The sequence below is a fragment of the Athalia rosae genome, chromosome 2, assembly GCF_917208135.1.
Source record: "Athalia rosae chromosome 2, iyAthRosa1.1, whole genome shotgun sequence".
Taxonomy (NCBI): Eukaryota; Metazoa; Arthropoda; class Insecta; order Hymenoptera; family Athaliidae; genus Athalia; species Athalia rosae.
The window spans coordinates 6,822,852-6,841,363 of NC_064027.1; the positions used below are offsets into that span (position 1 = coordinate 6,822,852).

The following is an 18,512-nucleotide window of genomic DNA, read 5'->3' on the forward strand; positions in this document are numbered from 1 at the left end:
GCACTAGCTGCTGCCTGCTCGACGCAAAAGCTGTTTTGCAGTAGGACTCAACCGTATACCTACCTATAGTAGCAGCGAATGCTCATACAATTCGTTACACAAGCGTTTATAAATCCTACTCAGTATGGAAATAAAAAAAAATCAATAAAAAATGATGAGGTTGTTTCCTCTTCTTGAATTCCGAACGTCCTCATTTTTTTTTATCACTTATTCAATTATCAGTGCGAAGATGTCGAATGTAAAATTGTAAAACTACGGCGGAGTTTGCAGGTGAAATGAATGCGGGGCGTTCGGAGGTCTCATATTTGGGATTATAGCATTTGACCCGATGAGGCAGATTAAATTAACCCCCTACCGAGGGCCTGGTAGCCTACCCTTGTTTACCGGCTCAAATTACCGGGTATTTTTCCCCGAACTTATAACGCGATCTGCCGCAGCCACACGGGGCTCTAATATTCGCGAAGCGACTAGCAAAATAAGGAAAAAGAAAGTCTATATAGCCGCAACGGTATCAAATTAATCAAGGAAAATCCAATTATGGCCGAGGAACAGAAGTAATGAAAAACACCGAATATGGTTCGCATTCAGGATCCAGAATTCGTTCGTCCGTTCGCGGATAAAAAATTGGTTGGAATAATTTTCATTTTTTTTTTTTGGTTCATCGTAAGAGGTGATTCGCCCGGTAGTTGAACGACCGAGGTATATTCCGCATGTGCATGCGATTCGGAGCGTGGGAGTGCAGAAGCAATATTTTATCGAAATGGTAAAACGTGTGGGACGGTTGTTTGCTGCTGCTGCTAGAGGGATGGTGCAATTTATTTAAATTAACATTTGTAGATGTCAGTGAAGCGAGGGACGCGAAATAAGAATTATAGGCGACAAAATCATTTGCTTTTAATTTGGGTTACAGCACATCCCGTTGAAAAAGAAAAAAACTCCTCTGTAATGACTATTTTCGTCAGAAATTGAATTAGTTTAATTACACGGAAAAAATAGCGTTGTCACCGCGTGCCAGCGCTGCTTGGAGAGTAAAGGAACACGATATACATTAAATTGGTTAAAATTTGCAAATTGTTTTTCATTTGTTCACCGTGTGAAAAAATGCTAATGGGATTTCTTTGAATAAACTTAATCGAACTTTGCCATAGTAACGATCTCGTGATTTAAAAATTTTCAACGTAGTGTAGAACGTTGGCTACAATGGCGCGTGACGTGAGTCGTTGGGTAGAAGTGCTATTGACTGTAGGTTACAATGCTAATTATTGGCGAGTGTTACGCCTAAGGGGACAAATAATTTCCGTCAGCTATAACGCGCCACTTGGCCAGATGATTAACGAGCTTTAAATGAAGCGAATAATTATCAGACGAGGGGACCGGTCGATATAGACATTATTCGGCCTCCGATCCCAGGAGCTTTACGGGGTTCGGGTTATCAAACTCTGGATAACATCGTCTGCATCGCCTCTTTCCTTTATACTTTTATGTACCTGCTCGATAACTCCGAGCTTTCGAAGTTTCGGGAAAACTCCATTTTCCATTTTTATCTTCATCCTCTACACTCGTCAAGTGTAAAATTTGAACGCGTTTCGAGAAACATTTGTATAGGTAGTTCAAAGGAAACATAGGAAACAATCCGGTCAGGACTCGGATCTGATCCTCGATTCGCTTTAAATTGACTTAGAAATAAGATCCAGGTGAAATTGCTAGCCAAAAGTGAGGGAAAACTGAAACACGTCAGGTGCGAAACTGAAAAATAGAACTCAATCGAAGTTTGAGAGAATCAATTTGTACATACACGGCGCTATAGATACCACATGGCATAGGTGAAGTGAAAAAGGCACGTAGAAATTTGAAGAAAAAAAAAAAGGAAAAAAAAATCGTATTTCGAAATACTGTACGCGCTCTCCGATACGACGGCTCATAATTACCGAATATCGTAATAATTACGTTGAAGTAGAGGTTTTCGGAATTTAGAGGATGAAAGCACTTTGATAGAATTATAAATTAGAAGACTCGTGTCTGATTTACTTCAAAGAGAAAAGGCGGACGCCACAAAATTATAAAGCTTCTTATAGCTCAGCCCGGTGGACATCCAGAAATAGCGACATCGCATAAGCAGCACAAGTTGCGATTGAAGTATAATGTCGAGTCTAAAACTTTTGTCCGTTGTGGCGGAATCGTCATGCATAAATGTACAGCTATAATATATCCCAACCTAGCAACGGTACCCACCCTGCATTAAAATTAATTTCACGACACGAACGTGGCTCGGAAGGGAGACCCAAGTAAAATAACAAGTGGTCCCATGGACCCGGGACACTGTTCAAAAAACGTAATAGAGCGGATGAGATAAATGCATATACACGGCTGGTTGTGCGCCGCGTACACGGGTATGTATATGTGTATGTACGTATCGAGAAGGAAGTTGGGCGAGGTGAGAGATAAAAGTTTAATGATTCGATGGGTAAAGAAGGTGTTAAATCTCGCTGAAATTGAGCCAGTCAGTAAAACCGGAAAACACTATGGACACAGACGTATATGGGTTCGAATAAACGGAAATTTTTACGGACGATAAACTGCTAATTGCTGAGCTCTTAACATCCCAATCCTGAAACTCGTAAGATACGCACGTCTAAAAGGATCATCATTAATACCGCACTTTTGTTATCCAGCGTAAATCTTCTCACCCGAGCGGCTGTACTTTTGAGGCAAAAGGGCGAAGATTTTCGTGCCGGGATATCAACCAGAGCATAAGCTCCGAGTTTCTCCATTGTGTCGAAAAATTTGTTCCTTCTATATCCACCTACGCATCGTTACATATATGCACATATAAAGGTATATATGAAACGTACTCAACACATGGATAAATTAATGTCCCTGGCGTGTCTCTCCACGGATCGTGCACTGTGTGTCATGGATCGAAACTTTGACGCAACTTTTCGTGCGAGAACATTCGGCTTTTATTATTATCATTTTTTTTTTCTTCCTCCTTTGTCTTTTTGCTTTTCCAAGTTGTCGCAGCGACCCAAACTCGTGTGCAGGGTATGGGAAACTTTGAAATTTACCGGGAGACAGTAGTAGAATTTTTATATACCAGATCAAATTAACTTTTCATTTCACTTTTCCTTTGTTCTATTTTTTTTTTCTTTTTTTTTTTCACTTTTCTCTTGGTTCCGAATCACATTCGTTTGATACGTGGAAAATTTTCCACTCTCACGACGCGGATACTCTCATAGCGAAAAAAAGAAAGAGAACTGAAGAGGTATGCAACCGGCACGAAATATCGCGCGAGCGAAAACTCTCCATCTATATCTCGTCTACGAGTTCTGGAATAAAACGTCGATCGAAAGAAAGTCTGATTTCCCTCGAGACGAATATCGGCCGATAAACATTTTTCCGAGTAAGTAACGCGACATCGTCGGGTCAAGTGGAGCAAATTATCCGAAAGGAGTGATATAATTGACGGCAAAGTTTTACTTTATACTCGACTCCATCGGTTTACGTAAAAACACCACTCTATCTCGCTTAATTTTCTCCGACGAAAAGTTTGGCGGTAATTTCGTCTCACCCCCCCATAAATGAATCTCTGCAGAATTTCAATTTTCGGTGAAACATGACAATTTCGGTGAGCAACCGATTTCAGCTGGAAATTCGAAAACATTTTCTTGGGAGGGCGACGGGTAGAGTCGGTTGGGTAACCAGTCACAATTAACAAACCCCAATCAATCAATTAAGGATTCGCCAAGATTTTCCGAACGTATAGCCCCAGGGGTGTCGACCATTATTTTACTTCCGGGACATCGTTATATCGCTAATGGACAGCGCTAACAAAGACAAGCTGGCTCGCGTAAAATCGACCGTGGAAATTCCGTTACAAGTTACGAGGATATACAGGGCGTCGATGGGAGAGAGTGATAAAAATTTTAAAAAGAAGCATCGAAAATGAAATCACGATCTTCCGATAACGATCCGGATCTACTTTCTTATTTCTCCAACGATCGAACGCACTTCTCACGTACCAATTAAAGAAAAACCGCCAGGTATTTTTAATCATCGGGTGCACTCGCGTGGCGATACCTGCACCGTATAATACAGGATTAAGTATCCCGGGAGCGGAATTGTTGAGGAGAAAAGCACGAGCGTCGGGAGCAGCGGCATCAGCGGTACGAGAATTACGTGTTATGTGTATACGATGCAGTATTAGATGCGAAGGGACGTGTGCTAGGTGGTCATTGGAAGAGATCAGCCCCGCAAATCCAATCAGCGATTCCCGAGGGAGATTATAACGAGAGAATATGTTCGTGTGTATATAAACACAACAAGCAGGTCGGGTGATCCAGCGGTGTTGCAACCGTGATGGCTTCCGACCATCCGTCGGATTTTCTCAACAGCTTTACGATGATTGGCTATTTTTCAGGTGAATTATCGCGTCGTCACACACCGTTTACGGTTCGAAATTATAGGCGATAATGGGGCAACTATTGTTACCCGACCGCCTTACACCTATGTGTGTAAGTACGGAGTTACTTGAAGTGTTTACGTCGGTCTCTGACGTACTACAACATAATGGCGTACACTCGGCAAGTGGGGATCGAGTTACGCATGGATAAATTTTTCAACAAAGTCTCCGTCAGACTTTTGAATATTTAAAAGCCAGAAGTTCAGAGTACCGAGATAACGAGGAGTCTTTTGTCGAGCTGTTAAAGATTTAGCAAAGTTTTACCAAGGGGCGGTAAATCTCATCTCCGCGTCTTCGCCCGCTGCAGTACACGGAGCTCGATGTAAAAAATAATAGCACACACAAAAAAAGGGGAGGGAGGGAGGCGAGGGAAAAAAACCAATTAGATACGGCGAATGCGACCATCGAGAGAGATCTAATTACCAGAGTGAGTAATTCGGGGGTGTTACCGGTTGATGAAGCGAAATCGGGAGGAAAAAAAAAAAGAATCGCGAACAGTTTTTCTTAGGACTGCAATTGATAACGAAAACAAGTAGGTACCTACCTACTCGATTAACAATCGTTCCACGTCTCGAGTGACGCGCTAATATCGTCTGCTTTTTACATCGACGACAAATCGAGTAACGACGGAATCACGTCTGGCAATTCGCGGCGGGTTAGTACCTCGTATATCAATAGAGAAACTCGAAGAATTACTCCGTTATATAAAAGTCCTTCGTACCTTTGTTCTATATGACATACGATTATGGAAGGGACAGACACTTGGTCAGCACTTCTTCGCGTGCGTAAAACGATCCCATTCACAAGCCGAACTGGTTTGTCCATTGCTCATTTACTGGCACAATTCTTTCCAACGAGTAGCGGCGTAGCTACAAGAAAAATCTTGTTAACCCACGAAGTGGGTACGAGATGGCAACGGTGCGTAATTACTTTTGAAATATATTACCGAATTACCTAACCCATAGTCTAGTATAAGGTATGTATAGTGATCCATGTAATCGACAGGGGTGAGTTATTGACGTACGTATGATACGTAGTAAGTTTCACCGCAGGATTGATGTGGAACGAGTCATGTGTACATAAGTGTATATGTATATGTGTTACTTCTTCGGGTATGTGTGCAATGGGTTGGTCTCTGCTCGATCGCGTGCGTATATTATTCCAAATCTGGTGCAAACCTTGTTTTCGCACGATTTACTCTTAAGACGGACCAATCGCACGATTTTTCACAGCTGAAATCGTGCAGTCCGACACGATTTTCCATTGAAAATTCTCCGCCAAATTATCTAGCCTCAACGACGTTGATTATTCTCATTTTTTTTTTTGTAATATTCCTCATCTTCAAAATGCTACCATATTTTAGTTCCATAGAACGAGATTTTTTGTATCACATGAGAAGTGTGAATATTACGAAAATGAAAAGGTTTCTTTAAAAAAAATTCAAAAGAATAAAATCGTACAGACTCGTCACGCAAAGATATGAATCCGTTCTATTCTACCCCCAAATTCGGCAGCATCTGGTAAATTCGAAACACGACGAGGCATCGCGTTACTCCATTATATTCATATTCCTATCCATATGTACGGGATGACACAACGATGCTTAATATTCAAGATATATATAAATGACACGACAATGCTCAGTCGGTGTGATCTTTCAGATTCGAATGATTTTTCCAACAATTGCCACGATTACGTACGTACACGGTTGTGAGTATGGGTATTCGTGCGATATAAATTTATAATAACAGATCGGGTTAGACTATGCGTTCATATCGCGATAATTGTCTTGAGACTATTATCGTACCTGCGGTGAACGAGGTATCATTCGCATGGCGGCACAATTACGAGAGACACGCGAGGAGGGCTGCGAAGTTAGGGTGAATTTAGCCGCACCTATATTGCGAGCGAATTGTATTTCGTGGGGACCGGTTGGGCTTCCACTATATAACCGGTACGTCGTACCTGAACTACATACGTACCGCGCGCGTACTAGCTTCATTCTCTCATTGCGAATGTAGGCGCCTACGTACGCCGGATTGTATGTATCTATACGTATAATATGTAGATACACATATACTGAGAAGTCTTAGAGATTCAAAGGGGACAACATTTAGAGATCCAAGTACCGGGCCGGTGGTTTAAACGAATGTGGGCAGTGTGTAAATTCCACGAGAGATTCGCACGTACGTATATATGTATAGACGTTGCGAATAAGAGACCGCTACGACGTCACGTGTTATAAACTGAGTGAAACAAAGCTATACTCCACACGTGTACGTACATAGGTACGAACAAATTTATACAGGCATTCTGCGGTTCTATATAATTAAAATGATAACAATCCGGAGTCGACCTGCACGAGTTTTGCAGGCTTCGTATAATTTGAAAATTTCACGTTCTATATTATACGTACATATCCGAGAATGACGAGGACTTATTTTTCAATGTAGTAATTATCTTATTTATAAATTTTTAATCGCAATCCTTCTCCTTTCTCCCCAAGGAATGATCCCGCTATCAAATGGCAATTTCGTAGTTCACGTGTGCAGCAGAAACTCTGCAGCGAGTATAATAAACTTGCAGCAGAGGGAGAGGTAATAACTAAATTCAAATATAGGCGCACGCCTGAATCCGTGATATTATATCGCCGCCTTAGATTTGATCGAAATTTTAAACGTATACACATACCGGGTGGTGCACGAGCAAACGTATATACCGCACCCGGGTACAGTGCACAAGCAACTGCTGCGCTGCACCACCTTTTGTGAGAATAATTACTCGTACGACTGTAGTTGAAGGGGTAGACACACACACACACACGCGCGGGGTGTCTCGATTGGTACAAAGGAATTTCAGTATATTTCTGAAAGCGGGGTAAACGTTTGTTCTTTACGAATGGGAGGTACCTTGTCGGTAAATTTATACTGCGGCTGATACGCGCGTACATACGTGTACCGCACACGTTACGTTAGCAGGAAAATCTCTTGCACTACGCTTAATCCGGTCAAAATTGTTCGCAAATAGTATGGGAGCGGAGTCCAGGCGAAATAAAGCTTAATCAACGAACGAATGAATGTCAAAGTTGTAGGAACGATTCACGTTATTTGCCTATACTACCGGGAAGATTTACAGCGGGGGAAACTACAGCAGCGGCGGCGGCGGCGGCGGCGGCGGCAGCAGGTGGGACGTTGATATAAATAATTGTTTGACTATTATAAATTGGTATATAGTTGCGTACATATTTACATGCGATAATAATTTCAATTATAGTAACTACCGCCAGGTAAGTTTCAGGGGAATTGCGGATGGAGCGCACCGTTGGACGGTGCATACAAAATAGATGGATTGGTGGATGCAATTATAACTGCATCGATATACCGGCGGCGACACGTAGCGAGAACTAGTCATGCACATCCACGGGATAGAGAAGCGGGCAAAACCGTAGTTGGAAAGGAAGTCGCTACGTAGGTACACATCTACGTGTTGACTGTATTCGGTACATGGATCGTGTTTTAATTGGATTTGATTGTAGCTATACGTATACCTTTCTGATAAGTGTCGTACAATTATTTCATGATCCGACGGACAACGGTTTATGGATATTGATGCGAACATGACGCGTCATTCCATCCGTGCGATATAAATTTTTATTCCATTCGGAGACGACGCGAATTTACGACTATTCACTGCGGATCGCACGGTCCGATCCATTCGCTTTCATCCTCAATTTTGTTCGGATACTACAAAAACGCGATACCGGAAAAAACACGAGAGCTCTGTTACCCAACGATAATTTACATATACATATGGAAGATACCTGTGCAACGTTATCGGCAGACATGAGAATACGAAACCTACATACCTATGAGTGTATACAACCTACTAGCTGCACCGTACAGCGACGTTAATAAGTAACCCTGAAATTAAAATGGGTTTCAAAGGAGCGAAACACGCGCAGAGAAGTGTTAATGAAGAGTCAGGTATAGCCGCGAACTACAGTTTTTTCTCGATAATTACCCGAGTCCCGGTTGCCGCTGTATAAAAATGATGTTTAAACTTTCCATGTAACCGTACCTTGTATTGTGTATGTACTCTCAATTATTATTATTATTGTACGCGGTAGTCCGGGAAAAGTCGGGCGGAATATAATGGTCCGCAAGGACCGCGAGCGCCCGGTTAACTGCACAATAACGGAATACCCGCTCGACCGAAATCTAGAGAAAAATGTAAATTTTCCTCAAGATATGACGCGGCTGAGTCCGTTCGCGGCGAGGGGAAACTGTGTAACGAACAGAGCGTAGTCGAATGAGAATCGAAAGATAATTTTTTAAACACATGCCTCCCGGGTGCGAAGTTATCACGTACCCAAGTCATATAATATAACGTGCGACCGAGCATGAAATAGTAACTTCCTCGCGGATGGTGCTCGTAATACCTACGGCGGAGGAGGACGCAATTGCCACGGAAGAAAAAAGCAAAAAGAAGAGGGGGAGAAAGAAAAAATAGGGAAAAAAAACTCCGGCAATATATCCGGGAGAGTCGCGCGAGCGTTACGGGGAGCTAGTTTTTGGATGAACGGAGTGAGTTTCGCGCACGGACACGGGCCTGCAATGCAGACGTTTGCGCGGTGTGGCGAATTATTATCAAAAGTTTCTTTATTTTCTCCCGTAGGTATACCTTTTTCACATACACAGAAACTACCGTACCCTCCACCTATATTATTTTTTCTGGGAAACGCGAACCGTAGCCTCTCTCTCTCCCTGAGAACTTGTATCTCTAATTTATTCGCGATTCGTGCACCTCGCAGATCCGCGGGCGTTATGAATGTTGATAATAATTTTGAAACGTGACGCGATTTTCTAGCGATCCGATTACAGATGTTTCCGTAATTCCGAAGTCTGAAGAAAACTTATGTGCCCGGCTATAACCAACGATAAAAGATATCCGAGCGAGAGCTACGAGACGAAAATAGATAGGCCCAAATGGTTTACGATAACGGGCAACAGACGTACGTACGTCAAGAGACCTTTGGATACCATCACAGGCGAGGAAGAGCTACTGGAATAGATGTCTATTTTCACAGTCGAAAAAATTTACCGAAGTATAAAATGCATTACCTTATTGCTGAGAATTTTCAAATTCATACTCCGGTTCGAACGCTTTGTCAATGTGACGAAAAAAAATGAGAGGTAAATTTCGCGGCCCTGTGCGAAACTGGGGTATCGGCTCACTCACGGTTTATCCCACTTTTTCTCGGGGGGAAAAAAACCGAATTATAACGTCAGGAACTCCGCCCTGCGGATTAGGTAGACATTCTTTACATATGGCTCTAAAAAAATACGATTATACGTATATACCTATAATACGTCTGAAAGGTTTAGGTATAATGTTTGACATAATACATTTCGTATTATAAATATATAAATATATATACCGCATTCTCGCGAAAAGCTTAGTTTCCCCGAGAACAAATAGCCCGAAGGGTTCTTCTCGTTCGTGGCAGGTGCAGCATCACGCGGAGTTTATCCCGAGGAAATTGAGCATTTTTCAAGTGCCAAATTTACCCCATATATTATACGTACACGTGTAACACGCACCGCTTCGCTGTCGCGCGCACGAGCAAAAATCGGGGTAGCAAAGATGAAAGACAACGGAAAAGGAATATTTGCATCGAAAGCGCGGTATATGGAACCATCGCGAAAATTAGCTGACGGGAAAATTTCTTGCGAGCAAAAACGTGCGAGTTTTAAGAATAGGTGCAAAAGAATGCGATGTGTAAATGCGAATCCGATTGCGGGACAAATGAGGATAAGAAGAAGTCTGCGATACGCTGTTACAGAAACAGAATTGAGATGTATCTAATCCGAAGGTAAATGGTTCGGTATAAGACTGGATGCAACAACCGGGTGCAGGAAGGTATATAAAGATTTAATTTCCTGATGTACGTCTGGAGATGGAACACCGCGTACGTCTTTGTATATGTATATCCTGGAGTAAACTGGTCCCGAGATCGCAGATACCCACGGAGGAATGATATCCGCGTAGCTGGTAGACCACCTTAGGGTTGCTTACAAGGAAGTAAAACAGATCGATATACATACATAGGTATACCTCCGTATTATATACAGCTGCAGACAACGCTAATATATCCGCCAGACTTCGTTTTTCGCCCTACTATATATTTCTTTTCTTTTCCCTATCTTCGTTCTTTGTCCAAGTTTCCGATTACCTCGAAACGGTACGGAAAATTTTTCTCTTCCGTTTTCTTCCTTTTCTTTGTACACCTGGATACCGACATACATTTTTTATCCTATTTTATTTTTCAAAAACTTTCTTCCAGTTTCGATCGGTGCGCATTAGCGGGTGATCGTCGTTTCTGGTCGGAATCGCTAGGACATCGACAACTACTTCGCAATAACGTTTCCCCGAGCGAAATAATTGCGAAAACATTTCGCGAGCTGAGAATGGTACGGGCGAAAAACGGGCAAGAGAAGGAAGGGAATGAATAATTTTCTCGTTAACCTTGACGAATTGAGGAACGTTCGGCATTCGACGTCGTCGAGCGTACAGCAGAACGAGGTGAAACGAAACGAAACGGAACGGAATGAAACCGTCGAGCGAATACCGGGCGGGCGGATAAGGCTGGGTAGTCTGAACAACCCTTTCAGCTCCTCCCACGGGATCTCGCGATTCTCAGCCGCTTTGCTACGCAACGATGTATAGTCTTTGACTTGAGATTAACGATTATGATTCGACTTCTCTCTTATTATGGTCACGGTTGCCAAGTTCGGGAAGACTTATATGACACACGGGGCTCATATTATACCACGCATGAGTCGAACTCGAAAAGCGAGAGAAAATAATTGAAAACATTATAATCCAACGTGTTTTATCGTCGAACAGCGGATTAGGTCTCCGGTGTACGAAGTTATCGTTTAGTAGTTTGGGGATCGGCGGGTCGGTCCCTGTCTTATTGATAATTAAACCTTGGCTTATCTTGGCTTAACCAACGCTCAGTCGTTCTCCCTAGTTTCTATGATGGGTTGCAGATTGCGAAGGGAAACGTCCTGTTCGATATTTTGGATGATATATTCGGGGAATACCACGTCATTTCGGCAAACCAAAAAAAGTCACCCTCTTCGATTTTTCCAGCGATGTTGTTTTTTTATGATATTTCTTGGTAACAAACTAATTCGTGATTGTTTTCAAACCTTTTTGTCCAGTTGTTTTCGAGTTTTGAATTAAATCAAGACGGTTGGACTCGAAAATTAAAAAAAAAAAAAATCACGAAGGTAATTTGAACCAAGAACTATCGAAAAATAAAATAGCTGAAGATCAAAAAATGGTGAATTCCTTTGGTTTGTCGAAATGACGTGCGATTGCCACGTTATAATATGTACGGGGGTTTAATCGATACGCCGGGCTTCCGGGTGAACGAATCCGCGGTATACGGTATACGTATATTGCAAATAAAGCACGTAGTTATGGTGAGTTGTGGATGATCGATGATACAATCGATCGAAATTATGGTAGGCGAAATTGTAACTACGTGTTGTTGCTTTAAAAAAGTTCAATCATCTCAAAGTGGAAAAATAAGAGCGATGAAAGGAACAGGTGAAAAACTTACGGCTTTTGTTACAACCCATGGCAAATGTCTCCCTTGATGGCTATCGTTGTACAGGAGATGCATGCACCGCTCTACTGTGTTGGTAACCTTTTTTCCGAATGAAAATTCAGAATAGGTACATAAAAAGCTCAACTGTCAACCCTGACGGTGAGTAAAAAAAAAAATATGAGAAAAAGTCTAATTACTCAGAGTGCATCTTCAGCGGTAAATATATAAAAAAAGAAAACCCTCGAATCACTATTACCCCTTCGTATATATATTATATACAGCCTTCAACCTGCGCTCCACTTTTCCAAGCTAATAGATTGGTCATTATTTTTCTTCACTAATTATATTAGTCGTAAAGATTAAAGCTGCAGCACGTACCGGGTACCTTAATTATAAATTATTTTATTTGCGAATTAATCTCGCGGGTTATTACCAACAATTATCTCGTCAATTTATAAAGCAAATTATAATATGGAACGTTATTCACTCACACTCGTAATCTAATATATTAATCTGCCGCGTGTACCTATACCAATTAATTAGCTAATTTTCATTTATTAGCAAACGCTGTTTTTCCCCTACGCTTGCCGAACATCGAATATCGATGGTTTGATATTTCAGCTGATGGTTGCCGGCCAATTTTGAATAAACAGTTTTTCACCGTTGATTAATTCTGAAAATGCGAGTAACGAAATACAAAAATCCCCCGCAGGGGTATCTCGGTATAATTTTATTTGGTGGATTTATGAAGGTAGGTACATAAATCGCCTCGTAAAAAAATATACCACCCCCACGGTCTTCGTACAGTTGAGACAATTTTTAACGTCTTCTCATAAAAAAAATTCCAGTCAAACGGCTGTAAAATAGGCGAAAGAATTTTTAGCTCCGCGTAAAAATCGCGTTTATATTATTACAGTGAATGTTAAATTGCATTTCTCTAACACGCTTCGCGCAACAATGTAGAAGATTCAATCTTGCGGTGCGTGAATAGAAAAATTGGAGGAAAAAAATTCGCTTGAGATATCCGAATAATAAACCGGAAAAACGGTCTACCGTCATATTCTCTCCTCCCTGTCTCGGGTGAACAGCTCATGACTAAAACATCAATTTATCCATATTATACCCACCTTAATTCTCAAAATAAATAACATTCCATGTACATACTGACGGAAAAATATGAGCGGGGCATATACTCGGAATGGGGCAAACGTAAAGCACACCTGTCACCACGTGTACCAATTTTGAAAATTTAAATTTTAACAACCATAATATCTCTAGCAGGGATGAGTGTTCTACATAATTCTTTATTATCTAATCGAAACGCTGTTTGGCCCTCCTTGTTGCCACAGGGAAAAACCAACTTACCATCAAGTGAGGATCCATTACACCTGCAGTTCTGATGCAATCGCACACCTTTGTGCACTTGTCATGTGTAAGCGATTTGGAGTAGAAAGCACAAAGAGCAGATTCTTATTTCCAGGTGATCGACTCGGCCTGTTTCTCGAAGCTCCAAAACTTGTATCGAACATGTCATATGGAAAATATGTTCTTACCCAACATAATCAAATGACAAGACCAGAAATTACATGTGATAACATACTTGAATAATTATCTCATGGCAAAATTGTCCATCATCAGAACAAAAACCTGGTGTTCGAATATTGTTCTCTGCGTGAGATTTCTGTATATTTGGAAAATAGACAAGCACACAGCCGAATGGGACTATCGAAACTGGTATATTAATGATGAAAATTGTGCCAGAGATCGACATGAAAATAGTCAAACAAAATGAATCGGCGATAAATAAAAATCAGATAAATTGCTGGTTGTATACATTTACGTTTGTTGTCGGCATGAAGAGGGTAACATGGCTGCCGGTAGAGTTGTGATAGCCGTGTCAAAAACATCAGTCGTCGTTTCAGGCATTTAACTCGATGAAGTCGTCGACCCCACAGATCGTCGATAAATGGTAATATTGGAAAATGGGAGATGTGAAGAATGTTGTAACTTACCCTGATCAATTAATCGCTGCGCGTTGGGCCACTTGGATCCATCTAATTCTAATTTCTCCTGGAGGAGTTCCCTGACGTAGTCGCCAGCCTTGTCGGCCTGGTGATCCTTCTCTTCACGTTCCTTTTCCAGCGGTATTCTCGGCTTGTTACTTTCGCTGCTGTCTTCTCTCTGATACTTATATTCACCATTGCTCGATCTGTCCGCCATTATTACTGATATTTTACTTATTTTGTCGGCTTTTATTGACGGTATACACACGATTTTACGGCGGTATTGCCAAAAAGACGCACAGCACGATATACGAGACAACGCAAACGGTATGGACGGCACAATGGCGGAGCCAAATATCGCATTGCGCACGGTTCGTTCGCGTTCGAAACGCCACCGGCAGAGGCGACACTCGAAACCTCGTCCGCCGTCTGCTAGGGGGTACGAAATGCTCACCTAACTCACACATCCTCACGCAAACGCCGACACGATACGCTGCACCCATACAACTACACCGATGATCACTGGGTGGTGAACCCGGAATATTATGCAAGATTCATAATTGATTCCACAGTTTCGGGACTTTTTTGATTAGATAAAAGACACGGAGATTGGAAGATCCGTTTAGATTGAAAACGGCCGATCAGCGTCGAACTCAAAATTGTTATCATTATGGTTCATAATTAGATTGATTAAATATACCTGCAGAATCCATCAGTCTAATTGATTTTTCTTTTCCCTTCGACTCGAGGAATTCTGAATTCTTAAAAATTCCAACGATGACGGAATATAGAACCGAAGGGAATTGAGCTGAATAAAAAAAAATGTAACGTGCAAATAATAGGTAGGTGCACCGCTGTGCTATACCTTATGGCAAACGACTTGGTGACGCACAAATTACACGATGTGCGGCCTACGTGCAATTGTATATTAATGCGTCCGATGAAAAATACGACGACTTGGTAGACAGGCATAAATTACCAAGCTCTCAATCATATATTTAGCTGACCGGTAAAGATTGGTAAATGGTTTTCATCGTGTCTCAGATATTTCAAACAGCATAACATGATGTATGATTGTGATTTAATGATGGCGACGATAGCCGTTAAATATTGGCCGTTTATCAATGCACCAATTAATGAGACTTCGCATTCAAAATATTGTCTATTATAAACATAGATATTATCGTTGAATATACTTGTTAGCCGCGTGAGAGATAACTACAACGAATTGTTGGGCGAGGAAATTTTCATTATCTCACACAACAGTTAGTTGGATTTACAGGGGCTTAATTGAAAAATTTTAATTCTACCCCGAAGATATTATAACTTTCGGTTAATTCGGATGAACGATAAACTGCATTACAAGTCGGGTACTTTAATTAGTTTTCATTATTTCTTTTTTTTTTTTTTTTTTGTTGCGTGGTCTGCTCTGGTTTGTTCATCAGACGACGCTGCCATTTGTTATTCTTTTACTCGCAGTTGGAACAGATTTAAAAAAGAACTTTGTAAAAAAATGTACGGAAAGTAATATGGAGTACAATTATTATTAATCGCATCTGCGGCAGAGCCATAAATTCAACGCAAAAGAATTTTGGGGGGATTACGAATTTTCCGGCCACATAATCTGGAGCATAAGTTTCGATGCAACTGATCCGAGATACGGCAAATGATGCGGCAGGTTGCGTTCGCTAACGAGTGACCGATATATCACCGAGGTGGTATACGGGAAAGGTATAAAGGTATATATAGGTGGATGTCTTCCATTGTGCGTGAAATTTGGCGTAAAATAGGGAACTCTCGTTTTTCCTCTTTTTCCCCACTTTAGAGAGCTCTTACCTTTCCTCGTTCATATTTCTTTTTGCTTTTGTTTTTCTTTTATACATTTTTCCATTCTTTTTGGAGCTAGTTATAAATCGGAGGGGAGTACCGTAGTAAATCCAACGGGGAGGCGTCCCATTTTCGTTTTCAAATTAAATCCATATCCCCGAATATACTTCTATGTATAAATCGAACGAATCTTCGAGAGATTTGTAACCACGTGATATTCTGCGGACGACAGGTGCTCCCGTTTTATTCCAGGACCCCAAATCCTTCAATTACCGCATCCTCCACAGACTGCAGCGTCGCTGTATGTACAGCCTCTCCGAAGACCTAAATGCATTACCTTTGCTTGGGATTTATTCCCAAGGAAACCATCTCGTCGGATAGGTGAGTAAACCGAATTTACCAAGCGCATGCGAGGGATGTTGCAACGATTGAATTCGCGCTTCGATATCATCCAAGTGAAAACTCTTGATTTCAGAAAGACGCGAATATGCAACAAGCAGGAGGACGCGGACGGATTCAGGCTGAAAATATTACAGGATCCTATCGGACGAGTACATGAGGGAATCTGGCGAATCTAAAAAGATTCGTAGAACTTAAGTATCTATCGGAGATATTGTCTAGTATGATACAGAGCGACACAAGTGAGGATACATAGATCGTGTGTCTCAACGAGGTAGAGAAAATTGTGTGTTCTTCAGAAAATTCGTTGCAATCTCATGTTCATAGGGACGGAGAGGATAAAGGATATCGGATAAAATAGAGGATTACGAGGAAACGCTTGAAGCAGCTGCGCTGTACACGCGGGGGTCGGTCTAGCTCAAGTTGAGCGCCGGTTATTTCTCGCTGCTGCGAAATATATCGCCATACGGGGTATAAAGAACTTGAAAAATGAGTAAATATATAAAATCCCGCGCGTACGTCGCGGGCCAACGCTTATTAAGTTCCACATCAAAAACGCGTCGATTACCCAATAAACCGAGAACGTCCGAGGATGAACGAAAACAAAAAAAAGTTAAAAAAAAAAAAATTCCGTCCTCCGTTAGACCTAACAGCTCCTATTTTCGACAATTTCGTCCTCCCTTCTCGTTGTATAAGCTTATAATTCATGACTCATGAGTCATACCAGCGTTATTTGTAGCAATGAATGGGCGTAAATCTGCCGTTGTTCCTTGGAATAATTTTCGACAAGATTTGATCCCCCCCCCCCCCCCCCCCCCAAATATGACAGTGTCAGGGAACTCTCTTCCATGTTTCAAATATGATCCATATTCACGGTAATAAAATGGCTCGACAATTATTTACTAATGAGGGCAAATAATGTCTGCAGTTGGCATTTTCCTGGCATATTCCCGGCATTTTTATCGACCCGTTCCGAACGTAATCGATATTACGAACAAGAATTACGGTACGTTGTCCTTATTTTTAATAATTGCCGCAGTTATCCCAAAGTGGATGACGGTGAGGTGGAATTTTTTCGCAGACTTGAGTAAAGAAACGAAAAAAGAAAAAAAATCTCTACGAAGTCTTACGTAAGTAAAAATTCTTCGTTTCAATTCTCGAACGATAATTTCAGCGAGAAGATCCGAACTGCGGGATCGTTTGCGTAAACGCCGGCTGCTCGTTATTTGTTAAAAATGTAATCACCTAAGGGAATAAAATCTCGTTTCCCTAAGTTAACGTTTAGTGTAACTTATAATTGGACGGGAATTTGCTACGAGCTTCAACTTCCGTATCTGGATTATCGTACCCACGCACCACACGTCCCAAACCTGTATGATCACGTGCGCGTGAAGATAGTCGTCGAGTAATTTGACATGTCCGAGGTATTGCGCCTGATCGGAATGAAAACGGACCTCGCAAAAAAGCTGGAGAAAACTAAAAAAATCGAGGTAAGGAATCGCGCCACTTTTTTCCTCTCTCTTCTGTTTTTCGGTGGGTTCTCCAGATTCGAGTGCCCGCTTTATTTAGCTTGACTTCGTGCCACGGTTCGCAGGTGGGTTGCACACAGATACCCTCGCCTATACTCACCACGTCTACGTACGGTACGTCGCGTGTAGGGTTTTCCGCAGTCATGCGATGCCAAATGGGCAGAGGGGAGTGACGTATCATCCGAGCTTTCGAGTGTAGGTAGCGCAACTCGTGCACCCGACTACCGCGCACGTATATATAAGGCAGCGTAGGTGTATACGATCTCCGCTCGTGTACCTACATGAGAAAAGCTCGGAGCCCAGGACTCGTCAAGGACGACTGGGTTTCAGAATTTCATGGTTCTAGTTCCGGGCGCGTTTCACGTTTCATCCGCACCTTGTTCCTATTCGAGATACGCGTGTATACCTATACATAAACGATTCGCCGTCATATTAGCTGCGTATGTACACCCGTCGACCGCGAGAGTAGCGTCAAAATCTCCAAATTCTCGCGAATTCACCGATGTCCGTTTGAAGTACCCTCCGCAACTGTTTGCCCATGTATTATGTACCTATGTTCAATACACATATAGCTTTATGTCTACGAACTCCGCCGTCTGTGTAATACTTGTATTCAAAAGTTACCGTGCATCACTTAAACTTGAGTTGCAGCGGCGCGCACAAATGTTATGCAGGGG

General features: G+C 41.8%; 1 protein-coding gene across 10 annotated transcripts in view; it reads right to left on the reverse strand.

Annotated features, from left to right (window-relative positions):
- Nucleotides 1-14,443, reverse strand: part of LOC105684675 (KH domain-containing, RNA-binding, signal transduction-associated protein 2-like) — a 54,617-nt gene extending 40,174 nt beyond the window's left edge. For all 10 annotated transcript variants that reach the window (XR_007277179.1, XR_007277178.1, XM_020851592.2 and 7 more), the window contains exon 1: nucleotides 14,090-14,443. Coding sequence is in view for 8 of the 10 variants with exons in the window: in XM_020851592.2 (XP_020707251.1) it covers nucleotides 14,090-14,297 (208 nt within the window). In the remaining 2 variants the exon portion in view is untranslated. The remainder of the gene's footprint in view (nucleotides 1-14,089) is intronic.
- Between the last annotated feature and the right edge of the window lie 4,069 nt (nucleotides 14,444-18,512).